The 18,140-nt window shown below is 58.7% G+C and overlaps 1 protein-coding gene across 5 annotated transcripts; it reads right to left on the bottom strand.

The window, feature by feature from the left end:
• Positions 1–1,123: 1,123 nt before the first annotated feature.
• Positions 1,124–13,272, bottom strand: KANK3 (KN motif and ankyrin repeat domains 3). 5 transcript variants are annotated; one of them, XM_021528197.2, is made up of 10 exons: positions 13,212–13,272; positions 7,903–7,977; positions 5,896–7,632; positions 5,277–5,376; positions 4,939–5,136; positions 4,361–4,448; positions 3,809–4,028; positions 3,330–3,472; positions 2,884–3,084; positions 1,124–2,799 (listed from the first exon to the last, which is right to left on the bottom strand). In XM_021528197.2, the coding sequence occupies exons 2-10, from the start codon at positions 7,937–7,939 to the stop codon at positions 2,614–2,616; spliced, it is 2,910 nt and encodes a 969-aa protein (XP_021383872.2). In that variant the 5' UTR covers positions 7,940–7,977; positions 13,212–13,272; the 3' UTR covers positions 1,124–2,613. The 5 variants fall into 5 exon arrangements, with proteins under 5 accessions (XP_021383872.2, XP_021383875.2, XP_021383874.2 ...); XM_021528200.3 differs by lacking the exon at positions 13,212–13,272 and adding an exon at positions 13,099–13,167; XM_021528199.2 differs by lacking the exon at positions 13,212–13,272 and adding an exon at positions 12,581–12,627.
• Between the last annotated feature and the right edge of the window lie 4,868 nt (positions 13,273–18,140).

Genomic DNA, 18,140 nt, shown 5'->3' with positions numbered 1-18,140 from the left:
CCTACTTGCTGTCATTCCTGGCAGTCATCCACAGAGAGCAAGTGCTTGTCACTCCTGCTGACTCCTCTGTCTCTTTCTTTGGCTTTCCACCACAAACTCAGCAAGATGTGTTTTTTTAGAATACTACATAAATCAAAAGTAGGGCTGAAAAGTTAGAATGAGCCTTAAAACTCTGCTGGTTCAAGGGCAGGTTTTTGAGGATTGGCGTTTTTTACCTGCTTGTAGAGTGGTTCAGGTTTGTGGTATGTTTGTGCAGTCAGATCTGCAGCCTCTCGTGTATGGTCTCTGATGGGAGTGATTTTTGTCTACAGTATCCTGAGCTTGACTGAGGCAATTTAGTGGTAGGTGTGACTGAGGAGTTGGGTGTCCTGAAGCTGAGAAGAGCACTGCTGGGACAACTGTGCATTTTGTTGAACTGGAGCAGGCACTGAGGATTGTTGTAGGGCTGATAGTGTTTGTGGGATTTGTCCTTTCTGCTAGTTTTAGTTGTGCCCTGGGCAGTTCATGGGCAACATGAGGTGGAGTTTGTGCCATGGAGAAAGCCCTTGTGTTTGTGCTGTTGCTTGATGTAGTTTGTGATTCTTTGGGTTTCAGTTTCACAGAATTAGCACAAGGCTGTGCTTCCTGACTCGTGTGATGCAGCCAAAAATCCTCTCTGAGTTCAGTTCTGTGGCTGTTGTTCATTTTCCCACAGTTTCATCAGTGACCCAGGAGTGTTTGCTCTGGCCCCTGCCCACCCTCAGTGCTGGGTGACTTGGACAGAGTGGCTTGGAGAGCTTCTGGAGAATCCCTGTGGGGTCAGCCTCGTCCCTGGCCACCTGAGGAGGGAGGCATTTTGCATCCTCACTCTTGGTCTGGTGATTGCTCTTTAAGGATGCAGTGTAATATCAGCACCACAAATAACCAGGGGTACTGCAGGGCTGCAGAAAGAAGTGGGCAAGGACACTGCCTGGGGCCACTTGAGCAGGAAGAAGACCAGACTGAGGGATGTGGCAAGTGCATAGAATTGCAGTGAATGACTTGGGATGTGGGGTCACCTGCTCAGGTTGGGGGCTGTGCCTCTGCCGCAGCTCTTGCAGAGTTTGTTGTGAGCCAGACAAGAAGGCAAGAGATGCAATGTCACTGTAATATTCAAAATAACTTTAAATTTTATTTATATCTTAAAAATAAACATCAGTATTAAAATACCAGTAAACAGAGTAGTGTATTAAGCAGTGGCAGCGAGCGCTGTATATTAACTCCAGTGCAAAGCTGAGAGCAGGTTTCTGGGGAGGGTTGTGGGGCTCCCTGGCTCAGAGCAGGTCAGGCAGGGGCAGAAACGGGGAGGCTGGGCCAAGGTACAGGGATGGGGGGCATAATACTACCTTTGTCAAGGGCTCAGAGCAGAGCTGCATTCCTATGCTAAACCCTTCTTCTTCCTGGTCCTTGTCCTTACCCTCTTCCCACCCCCACATGGTGCTCACACTCTTGCACAGACACATTCTCTGACATACATGTTCCCCTTTGCAGCTTCCACGTGTGTGCTCTGAACGCTCCTGGCCCATGTGTTTTTCCTGGTGCTGTCTTCAGCAGCTCTCCTCCCCTTTGTGATGGAAAGTGGGCAGAGAGGGACTTGCCTGTAGGCTCTAGCTGTCTGCAGAGTCTGTGGGACTGGCTAATTGGGGAAATGTTCAGGAGGTAATTGGTCTCTCTTCCTTGGGAGAATGACCTGCTCCGCCTGGGGGTTGTAAGATAGGCAGATTCAGTCCCCAAATGCATCCTCAGCCCCTTTTGTCACTTGGCTACAACCCCAACTACTCAGAGGTTTTGCTCCCATTGAGCAAATCAAATCTCAAGCGATTTCATGTTGAACTTCATCCCTTGGCCAAGCAATATATTTTTTTTGCTTTGTATGCGTGTGCTTGAAGAGAGGAAAAAAAAAAAAAAATCAGATTTCAGCCAGGAAAGGAAATGCTAGAAAAGAAGGGCAAATATTTGAGTCTGGAAACACTCCCAGCCCCTGTCCAACGCAGAATTCCCTCTCCCATTGCTGTACAGGATGTGCCTGCAGAGCACAGTGTCCCTGCTGGGGCCAGGACCCCTCACTTGCCCTCCTGGCTCCATGTCACTGGTACTGCTGCCTTCTTGGCTTCCAGAGAGCACAAACCAGGTGCTGTTTCTGCTGGCTTGGTTCTCTGCTGTTCCTCCTTACTGAGGGCTCAGAGGTGGCACAGCTCTGGTGGTCATGGCAGGGAGCAAAGGGGATGGGGTGGCTTCTGCTCACTGCATATCCCACTCTGAGGTCACTTGGTGGTGAGGTGGCCACGTGTGAGCTACATCCAGTGGAGGAGACAGGCGAGGGAGGCCCAGGGATGTACTTGTGACAGGACTAAAGCTGCAGAGAGCGGTTTGGCACAGAGAGGTGGCAAGTGAGGGGATGTGAATCACAGCCCAGTGCTGATGGTGGCCCCTGGCTGCATCCCACGGTCACTCTAACTTGGTTTCTTTGGACTCCCAGGGCTTTGTGGCTGTTGGTGAAGTCCCCTGCTGCAGAGTGCAGTGGCCTGAGACCACTCCAGTGACTCCTGGTCAGGGCCTGCAGGGCTGTTCTGAGCACGTGGCACCTGTACTGCTCTACTCTTGCTCCTGCTGCCTCTTCCTGGAGACACTCGTCTGTCTCTCAGCCCTCTCCCCTCCGCTGGGGAGTGATGTGGTACTCACGGGTACCTGCACCTTCGTGCTGTTGAGATGTTCGGAGAGGAGCGCAGCGATGTCACTGTGACCAGCCTCCAGCGCAATGGCAACAGCATTGTTACCATCCTAGAAAGTAAGGGAGAGCATGCAGAAAGGAGTTTGGGGACGGGACATAGCATGGGCTGCCTAGGCCCAGTGGCAGAACCTTACACTGTCCACGATGGAGACGTTGCAGGCGGGCTGAGCCAGCAGCAGCTTCACGGTCTCCAGGCGGCCGTGCTCACAGGCGCACATCAGCGCGGTCGAGCCCTCCTCGTCCTGCAGGTTCACGTCGGCCCCGCAGGCGAGCAGGGCTTCCACCATCTCCTGCCGGCCGTGGCTGACAGCCAGCATCAGCGCCGTCTGGCCAGCCTGCAAGGAAGGGACACTGCCAGGCCGCCCCCGCTGTGCTACCTACTTGTCCCCACACCACAGGACCACTGCTGTGGCAGCCCTGCTGCCAGGCAGGAGGAGCTCCTAAGGTGATGCCCTCCCCATGCACTGACACCTCCAGGTTTTGGAGCCATTGTCCTGCCCTTGGAAGAGCGGAGCGTGGCTCTGCCATCTGCCTGGGGGTGTGGAGGGTCAAGATGTGGTGGCCCTCACACCATACCAACCTGGCTGGCTTTGGCATTGACGTTGCCCATGCTGAAAAGTCTCCTGACCACATTCATGTCCTCCTCCTGCTCAACGGCTGCCAGTGCTGCCAGCATCAGGGCAGTGTACCCAGCTTTGTTCTGGTGGTCCACGTTACAGATCCCTGTGGGAGTCAGCAGAGGGGGCTCAGAATGCTGCAGGGCTGGCAGGAGACATGGACCAAGCCATGTGCCTGGCTCCCTCTCCCAGTCTTGCCCAGGGTGCTGTGAACCTTCCCACAGGCACAGAACTGCTGATGGGTCTCCCCCATGAAATCTGGGCTCCCAAATGAGCTGGGGTGACTACTGACCCCCACACCTATGAACAGACACAGCCCAGGGCAGCTCTCCTTGCCCCTCTGCTGCCAGTGCCTTTCATCTGTGCTGTCAGGGCCAGGACGTGACCTGAGGTACAGCGGGATGGTGGCCAGGAGATGTTTCTGGGGCTGGGAGGCACTGACCCGTATCCAGCAGCAGCCACACGATGTGGAAGTTGGAGTGGGAGACACTGTAGTGCAGAGCTGTGTTGCCATTCCCGTCTGCCAGGTTCACCACGTGGGCCAGGAGAGCCGGTGAGACCTCAGCAAAGGCCAGGAGATGGTTGGCAACTGTGTCAGGGATGGACGACTTCTGACTGGACAGACGGAACCACTCCTGAAGGACCAGGCTGCTGCTGGCGAGCTGTGGGCAGAGAGGGGCTGAGCTCCCCCGAAGCTTTTGTATGCCCTCGCACCCTGGCACCCCCCCTGCTGCCAGCCCAGGTGGCAGGGAGCAGAATCCCTGCTCCAGAGGGGGTGGGTGAAGGCAGGACCCTGAATTCCAAAACACATGCTGGGCATGGCCTAAGCTGAGTCCACGTGTGTTTTGGGGTTTCTGGACAAAACTTGCAGCAAAGGGTTGTATTTTGGGGGAAGGTGCTGAGCCAGGCTTTGCTGGCCCCTCTCTGAGTAGGGCCAGCTCTGGGGATGTTGGCAGGGGCTGAGCAATCCATCCCACCCCAGCACTCCACTCACCACCTCTTTGCTCTTGGCAGCACCTGGGTGGCCCAGGTGGGTCTTGACAATGAGGCAGGCCTCCCTCATCCTGGGGCTCAGCTCGAACCTGTTGAGAGCATGAGGATGTCCGTGGTGTGGGGCCACATCACCCCATCAAACCTGTGAGGTCCCCAGTATCTGTAACTCTCTGCAGAGTGCAACCTCCAGCCCGATCTGATGGCTGCACCCTGGCTGCTTCTGCCTCTGCAAACTGCCATAGAACGGAGCCTTATATGGATGTGCTCAGGCACGAGTCGCCCATTCTTAGGCCACATTTTTTCCTTTTGTTGAAAAATGCTATTGAAGGCTGTTGGTTTTTTTGTTCCCCTCTAAACTATCTTCTGCAGCAAAGAAGCATCTGAAGCCTCTCATCCTTTCCTTAGCAGACCCAAGAAACTGGAAGGATTGTTTCCTGATGAATAGTCTCTGCAGCTGAATGGGTTTTTCCCACTGGCAGCACTGAAACTGGGACTGATGCCCCAAGCTGGCAAGGCCAGTGCCATGGCTCCCAGCCGAGCAGGGCCAGGGAGCAGGGAGCCTTCTCCACTGGTACTTACTTTTCCTTCACCTCGGAGGGCTCCAGCAGGCTCACATCAGTCCCCTTGTACTCCAGTCTGGGCTCACACGTGCCTTCCTCGGCCTCCTCCTCTGAGGTTTCGGTGTCTCCCTGCTCTGAACTGTTGGAGCTGTCAGTGGAAGCCTTCTCAGAGGAGCTGTTTGCTTCTTCTTCCTCCTCACTGGATGTGCTCTCATACCTGCACAGAGGGAGGATGCTCAGTGAAAACACAGTACCAGTCTGGCCCCCTTCAGGCCCTGCCACTGGTCCTAGCCCAGGACAGAGATGCAGGGGACCAAGATTGGCTCATGGCGGTGGCAGGAGCCCCTGAGCACGTACTCCCCGTTCAGCACGCCCACAAACTGCAGGCTCTTCTTGCTGCCCTCTGCCTCGCTCCGGGGAGGACCATCTCGCTTCTTCATAATGGACTTCAGGGCTCCTGCAGGGAAAGAGATGAGTATCAAGGGCCAGTGAGCAAAAATCATAGAATTTTAGAATCATGGAATGGTCTGAGTTAGAGGAGACCTTAAAGATCATCTCACTTCAACTCCACTGCCATGATCAGGGACACCTTTCACTAGATCAGGTTGCTCAGAGTTCCATCCAACCTGATTTTAAACACTTCTAGGGATGTGACATCCACAACTTCTCTAGGTAACTTGTGTCAGGGCATAACCACTTCATAGTAAGTAATTTTTCCTAATATCTAATCTAAAGCTACGTTTTGAAACCACTCACCCTCGTCTTGCCACTACATGCTCTTGTAAACAGTCTCTCCTGGAGCTAGCCAAGTACCCCAAACCCACTAGACCTGCGGGCAGGCAGGGAAGGGACATGGGCAACTGCTGAAGCACTGGGCAGCATTGGCCCTGCAGGCATTGTCCCCAACAAGGCCATCCTCTCCGTTCCTGGAGAACATTTCAACCCAGAACCTGGCATCATGCCTGGTGACACTCACCGGTTGCAGGGCTTGGGGCAGCTCCAGTGTCCTGTGCTGGGGCTGGGTCCCAGTTGCCGTGTGTCATCTCCAGCGCAGCCGGCCCAGGGCCTTGGCTGACGGGGGACATCACCCCTGTTGTTCCTGCACCCAGCACTGAGGGGCTGCTCAGGCCATCAACCAGGCCAGGCTCCATCACCTCACCCACACCAGGCTCCTTCTCCTCTCCTGCCAGGACAACGCTGCCCACATCTGTCTGGCTGCCCTTGTCATCGCAGCTGGCAGCTGAATCGGGTCCGACCGCCACGTCCCGCCCGTCAGGGCGGCAGCCCACGGCGACACAGGAGGTTGGGGGGCAGCACTCCACACCTGCCTCCGCCGTCTTTGGGGAGTCGCCAGCTGCCCGGCTCTGTGTCGCTACCACAGCCTCCACCAGTGCCTCAGCCACCTGCGGCATGGCCATCACCTCCTTGTCCACCTGCCTGCGGGGCCGGCGGGCGCACACCTCCAGCCGCAGCTCCTCCAGCTCCCGCGTGGCCTCCTGCAGGTGCCCCTCCATCAGGGTGATTACCTCCTTCTGGTGCCCCACCGTCTGCTGCAGCAGCTCCAGCTCCCGCTCTGCCTCAGTGGCCAGCCCCAGCGAGGACTCTATCACCCAGACAGCCACATCCCTGCGTCCCCGTGTGCCACCGTCTGGCGCGTCCCCACTCTCCTGCAGCGACCGGTAGTAGAAGACGGCATCTGTCATGGCCCGATCCTCCCCCACTGCCACAGAGCGGCACGGCCTGTCAGCTACCCTGGGGCTCTTGCCTGGCCAAGCCCTGATGTTCCGCTCTGGCACAGCCAGCTTCTCTGTCAGCTTCCTCAGCTCTGCAATTTTGCTCGTTCGCCCCTTCACTGGCTCTGCTTCGCTCTCTGGCCCTGTGCGGGGTGCCTCCTCACCCCCTGCCCCTGCCTCAAGGCCAGAGGGGTGACACAATGCCTCGCCAGGCTCTGCCGATAGCTTCTCCAGCAACTTGGCCTTCTCCCTCTTCAACTCGCAGATCTGCATCTCCAGAAGTGGGATGGTTTTCACCTGCTCCTCCAGGTCTCGGAGCTGCCGCAGGGCTGCAGCCATCTGCTCCCGCACGTGCTGCAGCGGGGCTGTGCTGAGCCCTGCAGCTGGAGTGCTGCGCCCTGAGCTGCCAGGGCTCACCCGGCCCCAGCCTGCCTGGCCCTCAGCACCCACTGGCACCCAGTGGGGTGGCTGGCCCAGGGCACCCGGGAAGCCCGTGTGGGAGGGACCGCCACCATCCTGCAAACGGCCCTGCTCCTGCTCCAGCCTCCTGCTTGTCTCCAGCAAGGTCTTCTCCACCCGTGGGTTTGACACGAGGCACTTGCGGGTGGGAGGTGGGAGCAGCCGCACTGGCGGCGGCGAGATGGGGTGGGAGGTTGGCTTGCTCACAGGCTCCAGGGGTGCTCGGCCGTGCGGGGAGAGCAGCAGCGCAGTCCTGCCCTCCTCGCTGGCTGTGGAGGTGAGGGACTCGGTGGAGGTCCAGGTGCTGGTGTGGCTGCTGGGGCTGCGCAGCGTGCTGGGCGTTGGACGGGACCCTTTCACCCTGCGAGGCAGTGGCACTTTCTTGAGTGTTTGGCCACTTTCAATATCATCAACATATTTCAGGAAATCAAGGTCCAGCAGGAAGCCATAAGGGGTTTGAACGGAATATGAGCTCTTCTCTCCATCGTCCTGGTCCTGGTACAAGAATGGGCCCCCAAGATCTACAAGAGAAGGGACGGTTAGTGGAGACAGGCTGGCTTTTCTTACTGGGTTATACTGGAATTTACAGCCTGCAGGGCCATCTCCTCCATGATGTGTGATGTGTCTGTCTCCAGTACCCTCAGTGCCATAGGATAGCACAAGGCACACAGTCCATGTCAGGATTGGTGCTGGAGTGAGCTCCACTGGGATGGGACAGGACAGCTCAGCCCTGCCACCCCCCTTGCACCCCTTCCACTGTCACTACCTGGTGACAACCCTGCTCTCTTTACCTGGGAGGTTCTGATTCAGGGGTGCTGGCTGAGCCATCTTCTTCCCAGAATGCTGCTGACCAGAAGACCATCGACCTGCAACGAGACCAATCCAGCTAAACCCTGTGACGCCAGGGCTGGTTAGCCCCAGGCAGCCACAAAGCTCTGACCTCCACCTGGGGAGAGCCCTCTGGTTGCCCCCTGCCATTTGCCAGGTCCCCTGGCCTCCCCCAGCCCAGGGCTAACACTGGAGCTGGGTGAGTGCGGTGCTGTCTGTGGGGCCAGGATTGTTTGTACATTTAAGGAATGCCCCACAGCTCAGCTGGGATGGCCGTGCTGCCAGCTCCGAGGGTCACGAGTTGGAGCTTGGCCATACAGTGGGAGCAGGCCAGGAAAAAAAGGAGGCTGAAACCTGTATAGATGCAATACTCAGTGTGAAGTTTGCTTGGGATAAAGGGAAATGATGCTTTGGCAAAGGCATGTGACAGCAGGGAGCTGCCAGCACCTGTCAGTGCTGGGTGTGATGCCCATTCTTGCCACCCAGGGTGCCCCACAAGAACTCAGAGGTGTCCTGAGAGGCCAGTGATCCCCAGGAGGGACCTGACTGCTCTCCTCTGTCTATAATGTGAGATAAGGCAGAGGGGAATGAAATGGGAGCCTGGGTTTCCCAGGAGCCAGGCATGGACACACTGGAGGAGGGCCAAGAGGATATGGCTGTGGTCTAGAAGTGAGCTCATGACTGGGGGTGTGACCAGCTGTGAGCACTGAGCTAGGACCTTCTGCAACATCTGGCAGCATCTGGATGGTGGGTCCCAGGTGTGAAGTGCTCCTGGCAGGAGCAGGATGGGACAACAGCACCTTGGGAGCACCCATTACTGCTGTGCATGGCACTAGAGTTCTGATGACTGTGCCCAGGGGGCTGAGCAGCTGGTGGTGGGCAAAGCATTTGGCACTGAGCTATTTTCAGAGGAAAGCAGGGGAGGAGGAATGCCATGGTGGAATGGTGGCTTGGGCACAGCCCTCAGGGAAGCTGAGGCTCAGAACTGCCCAGGGAACGGTGCAGGATCTGGCCTTGGCTGCACAGAAACACCCACGTCTGCCCCTCATGCCGATGCTGCAGCCACTCCCCGGCCCTGGCGCTGCAGCTGCCAGCCCTTGGCCCTCCTGGCCCTGTGGAGCCAGCAGAGCAGCTGAGGCAGTGCCAGGCCAGGCTCGGGCTGGGCACCAAGTCCAACTGCTCAGAGATAAGACACTCGCCACTAGCCACCAGGAGAGATTTTGGGGCTCTCCCACTCCTCTGCCAAACCACCCACAGCTGATGCACATCCCGAATTCCACCTCCCTCAGAATCATCCCACCTTTGAGCAGGCACCCATTCCACCTTCCCTGGGAACATCCCGGCTCCATGATGGCATCCACCATTCCAAGCTGCTGGCCTCATGCCCAGGAGGGTCCCACACATCCCCCACCTCCTTTAACCCCTCCCACCCTGGGAAGAGTTTGGCTTCCTCCTCTGCATGGCCCTTACTGCAGGTAATTAAACAGTGCTGGGGCCAGGACAAACTTCCCGCTGGGCTCCACACACGTTGTAAATCAAAGAGGAAGAGAGAGCAACAGGAGCCAGAGCCAGCGGGAGCGTTTCCTCGGGGGAAGTGGCCGGCAGCTCCCTTCCGCCGCCCAGCCTGGGTATTGTCCTGCCTGGGGACAGGAAAAGCCTCCTCTGCCAAGGCCTGGAAACCTCCCACACTACTCCAGCAGCAGAGGTGCCCTTTGCACCAGCACTGCACTGAGCTGGGGACAGGCTGCTTTTCTCCTGCCATCTCTATGTCCCCTTCAGCCAATGTCAGCATCTGCATCCCAACTGTGGGGGACATCCACTGCTTCCAGACCCCATTTCTTTTGGTCTGATGGGATGGGCTGGACCAGGGCATGAGTTTCTATCTTCACCCAGCTCCAAAAATGGTGATGGGACCTGCCAGCTACCAACCATGTCTAAGTGGCCCCAGGGACCCCAGGATGTTCAAACCCCCCTGCAAGGTGCAAACACCCCCCCAGGCTCCTCGGGCTGTGCAAACTGTCCCTGGACTGGAGAAGAGGCGTGGGGCTGGATTGGACAAGTGGGGGCAGGTGGTCCCAGTGTGCAGCAGGTTGAATCCCCACACCCATGGCCCGGGCACTGTCACCACCAGCTGGACTGGCTGCCACAACCATGGCACTGCTCAGGCAGCTGCCCTCCCCCTGGGCTGAAGTCTTTCTGGGGCCAATTATACCAGCCACTTTGGGGCCAAAGGCTGATTTTCAGCAGCTCCAGCTGCTCCCTTGGGCACTGGTGCAGATTGCTGAAGGATCTGGGCACATGGACCCCTGGGGGGAGCCCTTACATGATCCCAACTCTCTTTGGAAGCAATGAAAGTGTTGTTTCTAGCACTGGTGTTTCAACAGAAAAGTAGGATGGTACAAGCAAAGGACTGGTAGGGAGGCTTGGCAGTGAGGAGGAGAGGAGGAGGATGCACAGGCACCCAACCACCCCTGTGGAGGCAGGGCTATGCTTTGCCCTGGGCTCACACCTGTATTTTCCTCTCGTGCTGTTGTACCAATGCCAACATGGGAAACCTGGGGCCAAAACTGGAGCTGCTCTGCTTGATTATAATCAGAAGTCATGTCAGGGATGAGGGAGGCTGGGCACCTTGGCACAGCCGAGGCACCACCCGGGCTTCATGCCCCAGCTCCAGCTGCAGGCAGCACTTTGTGACCCCTGGCTTCATGGAGCGATTTCCCCTTGGGGTTCCGAAGCTCCTGGACTGGCAGAGGAGAGGTCTGAGGGAGCTGCTCCTAAAGCTTGAGACCTTTGGGCCCTTTTCCTCCCTGGGGCCACAGCTGTAGCAGCCCTCAGCCCAGTTCAACCACCTGCTGCAGGGCAGCCCGAGCTGCTTCACCAGCAGGGCCGGGGCTGGACACAGGCAGGGTTCTCCCTGGCTCTCCTCCTGAGCCAAAATACTGAGGTCATGAGGAATGTGAGAAGAACAGAGTCCAGAGCAGCCCTGGCCAGTGCAACTTGATTTATCTCAGCCAGGCATGCTTCCCTCGTAGCTGAGCAGGCGATAAGCCCTGAAGCTTGGAACTGAGGCTGTTCCAAAGTTAAAGGGAAACCACTGAGCAAGCACACAGCTTCCTCCACTGCCAGCAGCCTGCCAGGATTCGGGCTCCTCGCAGTCAGCTGTGCTTGTCACCTGCAGTGTTACCTGCCAGCACTGTGGCTGGGTGCAGCTCTGTATCCAGGGCTCACGACACCCTCCTGTCCCTGTCCCCTGCTGCAGGGGCTGCATGGGAGGGCCTGTGCCTATCTGCCGAGGCCACCGTGGCCATGCTGTCTGTGCTGGAACTCCTCCTGCAGGAGCTGAATCTGGGTGGGTGGATACACAATGCTGACCCAGGGAAAGGGAATTGATCATCTCAACAGCCTAATTTCAGGGTTGGACTGTTATTTCTGGAGTTGTCGTCATCAATGGCCTGGTTGGCTGGGAGGCCAAAGGGGCTGCCCAGGCTCTGCAGCCACTCCAGCCCCTCAGGGACCTCCCTGAGCTCACAGACTACAGGTGTAGAGTCCACACACAGACTTACCCACGCGGGGATCAGCTCTACCAGCCCCGTCACACCTACAGTGCTATAGGCTCCCTACAGCTTCACTAGAGAACATCAAACCCTTTCCTCGCACCCTCACCACAGCTGCCCAGCAGCACCTTCCACCAGCACCTCCCGATTCCCTTGGGGCTGCTAACAACACACGCATCAATAGCGATGGCCTGGGCTTGTCCTGCTGTGAGGAGGAGCTCGGAGATCAAACTAAGTTTATAAGCGGGGAGCCGAGGTACAGCTGGGGTACACACAGAGCACTGTGCACAACGCCACGGTGGGGTCTCACTGCCGGAGCGCCCGAGCCCCGCAGCGCTCCGGTGCCCTTCAGCACCGCAGAGGGGCTGCAGCAGCCGGGGACCCACAGCACGCCCGGCCTGGAGCGGTCCCCAGGACCTCAGGGAGTTGCCAGAACCCCCAGCCCTGCGGTTCCACGGCTCCCTGGGAGTCCATCAGCACCCCCAACCCTCGGGGGATGCCCAGCGCCCCGCGGTGCCAGCGGCGCATTCCGGGCGGCCGCACGTCGAGGCGACAGCCCGTCCCCAGCCCCGGGACCTCGGGGAGCCCCGCCGCCGCCAGCTCCGGCCCGGCCCCGGCCCCGGCCCCGCTCCCCTCCCGCCGCCGGCCGCTCGGGCGGCGCCCCCGGGGCGGCGCATGCCGGGGCCGCCCCATCCCGCCGCGGCCGCGGGGCTCCAGCGCGGCCCGCCCGGGGCCGCGGCCGGCGGCGGCCTCCGGGACGAGCTCCCCCCGCCGCCGCCGGGCCCGGCCCGTCCCGCCCGGCCCCCGCCGTCCCTCACCGTGCCGCCGGGCTCCTGGGCTGCAGCCTGGGCACGGCCGGGCCGGGACTCCGGGGCCGCTCCGCGGCGCCGGGCAGCGCTGCCCGCCGCAGCCCCGGGCCGAGGGCGGGAGCGGCCGGGGCGGGGCGGGGCGGGCGGGAGCGGCCCCGGGCCCGACGGGACGGGCACCGCCCCCGGCCGCTCGCCCGCGGCATCCCCGCCGCTCCTCCCCGCCCGCGGAGGGGATATCGCTGTCCCCGTTTCTGCCACCTGGGGAGGGGGTCCCTTACCCTTTGTCACCCCCCGGTCCCCTGTCCTGGCCACCCCGGGGATGGAGTGCGCCCACTGCAGTCACCCTGGGGACGGGGCTCTCGCTAACCTGTCCGCATCGGGGACGGTCACCGTGCAGAAAGGGGGATCCCCTGCCCACATCGCCCCGACGCTGGGGTACCCTCTGCCCTGAGCTGAACCCCGCTGCTGGCCGGGGCCCGGCGGGTGGCTGGGGTCCGGCTCGCTGCACCGCCGTGCTCCCCCAGCACAGCCACCCTCGCACATCTCGCCCTCGTCCCACCCCCGGCCGGGAGCAGTGTGCCTCTGGGCCTGGCTGGGCTCCCCGGGCCTGGCCCCGCTGGGTTCCTGGCAGCCCTCCCTGTCCCAGCAGCGGCTGTCTGTCTCCTTTTCTTGCCAGCTTTCTTCCCCGCCTGCTTCCCGTGCCGCTCGCTGAGCCGCGAGCTCTGAGCTCTCCCCCACCCCGTAAGGACCCCGGCCATTCCCCCCCTTACAGCTTGCCCTCACTAACTGCTGGGACCTTTTCAGCGCTGAAACCCTCAGCAAAAAAATTTGCTGCTTTTTCTTTCCTTTTCACCTCCGAACTTCACGGGTATTTTTCCATATCTGGCACTTCTCTGTAACACTACTCACGGGAAGAGCAGGAGAAACAAGATGTGCTTCCCGACGTCCCTCCCAGCTGCTGGCGGGCAGTTTGGGGACTTCCTGGGAAAGGGTTTGCATCCGGACGGAAGTACCTTAATAGCTCTAATGAATCTACCTCCACTGACAGACCTCTTCCCTCTCCAATTCATTTGCATACTTGGCCTCCTCAGCATCCTGTGGTAATGAACTTGGTGATTTCACGCCCTCGATCGGTTTCCAAAGCAGGTTTGGAATAGCACTTGACGATACTCTGGGTGCTTGGAGAAGAAATGGCCGGGTCCCCTGCAGTGTGGCTTTACCTTCTCTGTCCAGGTCAGGAAAGGTGAAGTCTGGGGCGATGAGCCAAGTCCCAGCAGTGCCCAGCTGGGCTGTGATGCTCATGCCCCACATCCTGGCTCAGAGTTCCATGATGGGCTCACATCCAGGTCCCTCACTTCTGCTCTTGGACATCTGACAAAAATGTCACCCACCTCCAGGCAGCAATTCTAGTTTCCTCCCTGCAAAGGGAAAAAAAAACAACAAAGGAGGAGTTGAGGAAACATGAGCTTGGGAAAGTGATGTCACCGTGGCTCTGTGGGTGCCAGACCCCCACATGACTGCTGCCACCCCAGCACAGGGGCTGAGCTGGGGAAGAGTGAGGAGACTAAAAACAACCCAGCACCACCAAAGAAATACAGCCCTGGGGCTCCCTGAATGTGGTGGTAGATCACAAATCTGTGGCAGCTCAGAAATATTTCCAGGCTGAGATTCACCACCATCAGCCTTTGAACAAGAGGGATGACATTGTTCCCTGTAGGGATCAGACTCCCCTGGCTTTGACTTCTGGTCACTGAGAAGAATCAAACCCAAAGGAACAGCCCTTGTTTCTAATATTCATTGTTTTCTGCAGAAACGACGTGGGACTCAAATATGAGGCCATGGCCAGAGGACTCACCTGGGCTGGTTGGTGTTCACACCCCGTATAAATCCCATCTGCATCCAAGAGCAGATCACATGGAACAAAGTGGTTCTGCAGCCTTGGCTGGACACCAGGGTGGTGTCTTCACCCCACACCAGGGACGCTGAGCCAGGACCTGCCCGAGCTGTGGCACCTGCTGGCCCAGCACGGGCAGCTGAGCCCAGGCTTGGAGGCAAAAAGCAGCAGCTGCACCCACACCAGTGCCAAGGTCTGGGTTAACCAAAGTGTGTCTGTGAGGTTGTGGGTGTTAGGACTGGTGCCTGTGTGGGTGAAAGATGCACAGATGCTCAGCCTGGGAAAGGCTACAAGTAAGGACCAGGGGCTTCCACAGTATGGGACTAAACTCTTGTATTCAGCATCTCTCCCATAACCCTGCATGGAGGGGTGGGGAGGGCTAGCCAGGCTTCTGTTCCTCTTGTAGGGGCAGTTCTGCCAAAAAATCCTCGGTCGTTTCCTGGTGGTAGAGTGCTGTCATTCAGCTGTCTGGGGCTCTGCTGACTTTCATGGCATCATTTTTGGGTCTGGCATAGCTGTTTCTTTACAATGACCATTGAAATCTGCCCTGACCCTTGTAAAAGTGTCCATCTGAACAAAAAGCTCCAGGAGTGGATGAGTTTTCATAGAATCAGATCTACTGAAATGACATTCCCACCCCCTTGCACAGCCCCCAAAATATCCTAGGCTAGCTCAGAGGTAAGCAGGCTGTGGGGGGAGGAATATCAGGAGATTGCAAAGATTTCCAAAAGAGGCTCTTACCCCAGATATGTTGGTTCAGCTCTCTTTATTCTGTGGTGTCCAAGGGGAGAGCGGGGCAAAAGACAACAAACAGGAAATGTCAGGGGTCTATACAGACTTTGGACAGGGTGGGCTTCCCTGGCTCTCCCCCAACCCCATTGGGGCAGGAAGGAGGGGTCCAGGGTTATCTGATCAGAGCCACAGGGTCCCGGGGAAGGGGAAATAGAAGTGCCCATGAGCTCACTGTAACACTGAAAAGCTTTTTTTGGTCCAGAAGAAGGTCTCAAAAAGTTACTTTCCTTGTGAATCCCAATCCTTTTCTCTCTGTCAGTCTCTGCTGGGACTGTGAATGTGATTGTGCCTCTTTTCCCATCAGAGCAGTAGGAAATGTGCGTGTGCCTGTGTGCATGTGTTGTGACTCACACCAGCACAGCTGGGTGCTTCTCCACAGTGTGCTGGGAACAGAGCCCCAGGAGCTGCAGGTGACTGCAAACTGACAGAACAGGTTGCATCTCTGTCCCTCTGCACACAGCACAGGCATTGCATGGTGTTGGCACATGGAAAAACACACAAAGCTTGTCTAGGCTTTGGCAGGCTACAAGCAGGCATTTGCTGTCTTTCTGTGTCATTCAGATGGCTCCTGGATGGAGAGACCCTGAGAAATGCTGCTGTAGATGCTGGTGGGACAGGTCTGCAGCCCCATGTGCTGCACCATGAGGCATTCCACTCGCTGCAGCTCTGTTTGTTCCTTGGGTACTGGGATCCTGACCCCTGGGCACCCTGGTCTCCCCCATGGGCAGCAGGAGCATCTTGGTCCTTTCTGAGGCAGTGGGCTCTGAAGTCCTAGGTGTCCAGACTGGCCAGTGGTGGCCCATGGAAGGGAGGAGCAGTGCATGCTCAGGGTGCACCTGGGAAACAGATGATCAGATGTATTCCAGCCATCTCCTGGCTGCCTGAGTTCATCTGCTTGCTCCAGCTCCACCAAGCCTGCCTAAGCTTGGCTCCTTGCTCCACCACCCCCTCCATGGCCCCCTGAACAAGCTGGCCAGGCTGGGCAGGGTATGGGACCAGAGGCAAAAGCTGTGAGGCTCTGTCTGGTCTAATCCCTGTAGGAAAGGGTGTCATTGCCAGCAATATCCCAGCCCAGCATGCTGCCCTCCCCACAGGCACAGCGTCCCTGCCCAGCCACCCCAGCAGGATGTCCTTGTTTTCTGCCTGCAGGTTTGGGACTGAACAGAAAGCTCATTTCCTCTCATCACCTCTCTGCTCAGATCCTTCCTCCCTGAGATGCTGCAGCAAAACAAGAGTGGAGCTGGAGCCACTTCCCCAGCAGTGTGGGATCTGGGGAAGGGTCCCCGAGGAGCTGTGGGTGCACATGTGGTGCTCAGACCCAGCTGAGCTGGCAGGGAAAGGGCTTGTGTGAAGGCTGAAGCCACTGGGGGAAGCCAAAGCCTGACAGCAGGACAACCACCACACAAACTCCTTGCCTAAAGCCTCGTGCCTTGCCATTTCCCAGCATCCGTCACCTCCTGGAGACCCCCTTGAACCTGAGACACCTGCACCAAACACAGACACCCTCAGTGACACCCTCTCCCTGGGGACCTCCTGCTCCATGCCACCTCCCGCTACCTTCCACTGAGGTATGTGACCCTCTTGTCCCCAGCGCGGCCCTGCAGGACCAGCCCCAGTCCAGGTGCACGGAGCCCTCGTCTCCTGTCCCCTCTGCTGTCGCCGGCCGCAGGTGACATTCTGTGCCCGTGCAGCGCAGCAGGCGTGGGCTTTTGTCTCGTCAATCCTTGATGTGCTTGGCACAGCACTTGGCTAGCCCGGGGAAGGCCGGGACAGCTTTTTTGTGGCTGTGATTGCAGCTCAGCCTTATCAGTGCTGAGGGAAATGCCGTGCGGGCTTTCCGCAGCTGGGCTTTGCTTTGGCCGCGGGCCAGCCCCGCCGGCAGTGCCCGGGGACATGCCCCAGCGGCTGGCATGTCCTGCTCTTGTGTGGCCTAAACACGCCCCAGCGGCCAGTGAGACCCGCGCCTGGGACATTCCAGTACTGGAATCATGCTGTGCATGGAGGATTTGCAGCCTGGGTTGCCTTGAGGAACTGTAATCTTGGCTGAAACACTACACTCCTTCAAAATGGCCATTTTCCTTTAGGGGCTCTGGGCCCTCATGTCGTTCCTGTAGCCAGGAGGCTGTAAAAAGGGTTTTGAATATTGGTGCCCAAGCTGATTGTCCCCAAAAGGGGTGACTCCTAGAAAGGGGGACACCTGCCCCTTTGAATTCCTGTGACTTCACCCACAGGAGGGTGGGGTCCCAACTGCAGCCCTGTCCTCTGTGGAAAATGCCCAGGGGCAGCAGCCCTGACGTCCCCAGCCCCTGGTGATGGGCAGGGACACTGGCCTGCGTGGGGACAAGGATGTCACCATCACCTGGTGGGTGATGTAGTCTCAGCTCCACCCACTGATTTCCAGCTCGACCCTTCACCCTGCAGAGCAGGATGGGGCTGGCTGTACACCGTGAGCACAAACTAGCCCCCAGATCCCTTCTCCTTCTGTGCTCTCCGCCCCCTAGCACCCAGCAGTTGCCAGCTGAGTCCTTAGGACAAAGAGGGAATTTCCTACCCAGCAGATGCCTCTCTGCCCTGCACAGCCAGACTCAGGTTTTCCCTGGGGAGTTATTTTCAGCTGTTTTCAGGTCTCCACTCTCCCTGCCCCAGCCCCCGCAGAGCCCTCGGGCTGACGGCGTCCGGCTCCCTTTTGCCATTGCCAGCGGATGGGAAGGCCACTCGTGTCCGGCACACCGAGCGCCCTTCTCGGGCCGGCGCCCCGCAGGTTCCCGGCTGCCCGGCATCTGGCACGGGCCGAGACGGCGCAGCGGGACCTTCCCGACGGGAACGGCACAGATCTGCCATTGAAAAGAGCAGAAAAGCCCCTCTGTGCCGCCGCCCGGAGCAGCACATCTGGCGCCGGCAGACAATCGGCCCTTTGAGCTGGCAGCCGCGGAGCGGGGCCAAGGGAGCGGCGCTGCCGCTGCCCGCCCCGGGGCGGGTCGGAGCCTGAACCCTCCTCCGGGCAGCGCCTCTGCCGTTGCTTTCTGCTCCCGGATCTCCGCTGGGAGCTTTCCGCTCCATCTGCAGGACAGGAACACGCTCCCCCAGTGTAGATCCGTCGCCGCCACTTCCAGGAGCTCCCTCCTGCCAGACTCTGTCCAGGAGCCCCAGCG

The sequence above is a fragment of the Lonchura striata genome, chromosome 28 (assembly GCF_046129695.1).
Source record: "Lonchura striata isolate bLonStr1 chromosome 28, bLonStr1.mat, whole genome shotgun sequence".
Lineage (NCBI taxonomy): Eukaryota > Metazoa > Chordata > Aves > Passeriformes > Estrildidae > Lonchura > Lonchura striata.
The sequence above is the reverse complement of the archived record's forward strand: the minus strand, read 5'-3'. Positions and strand labels throughout refer to the sequence as shown.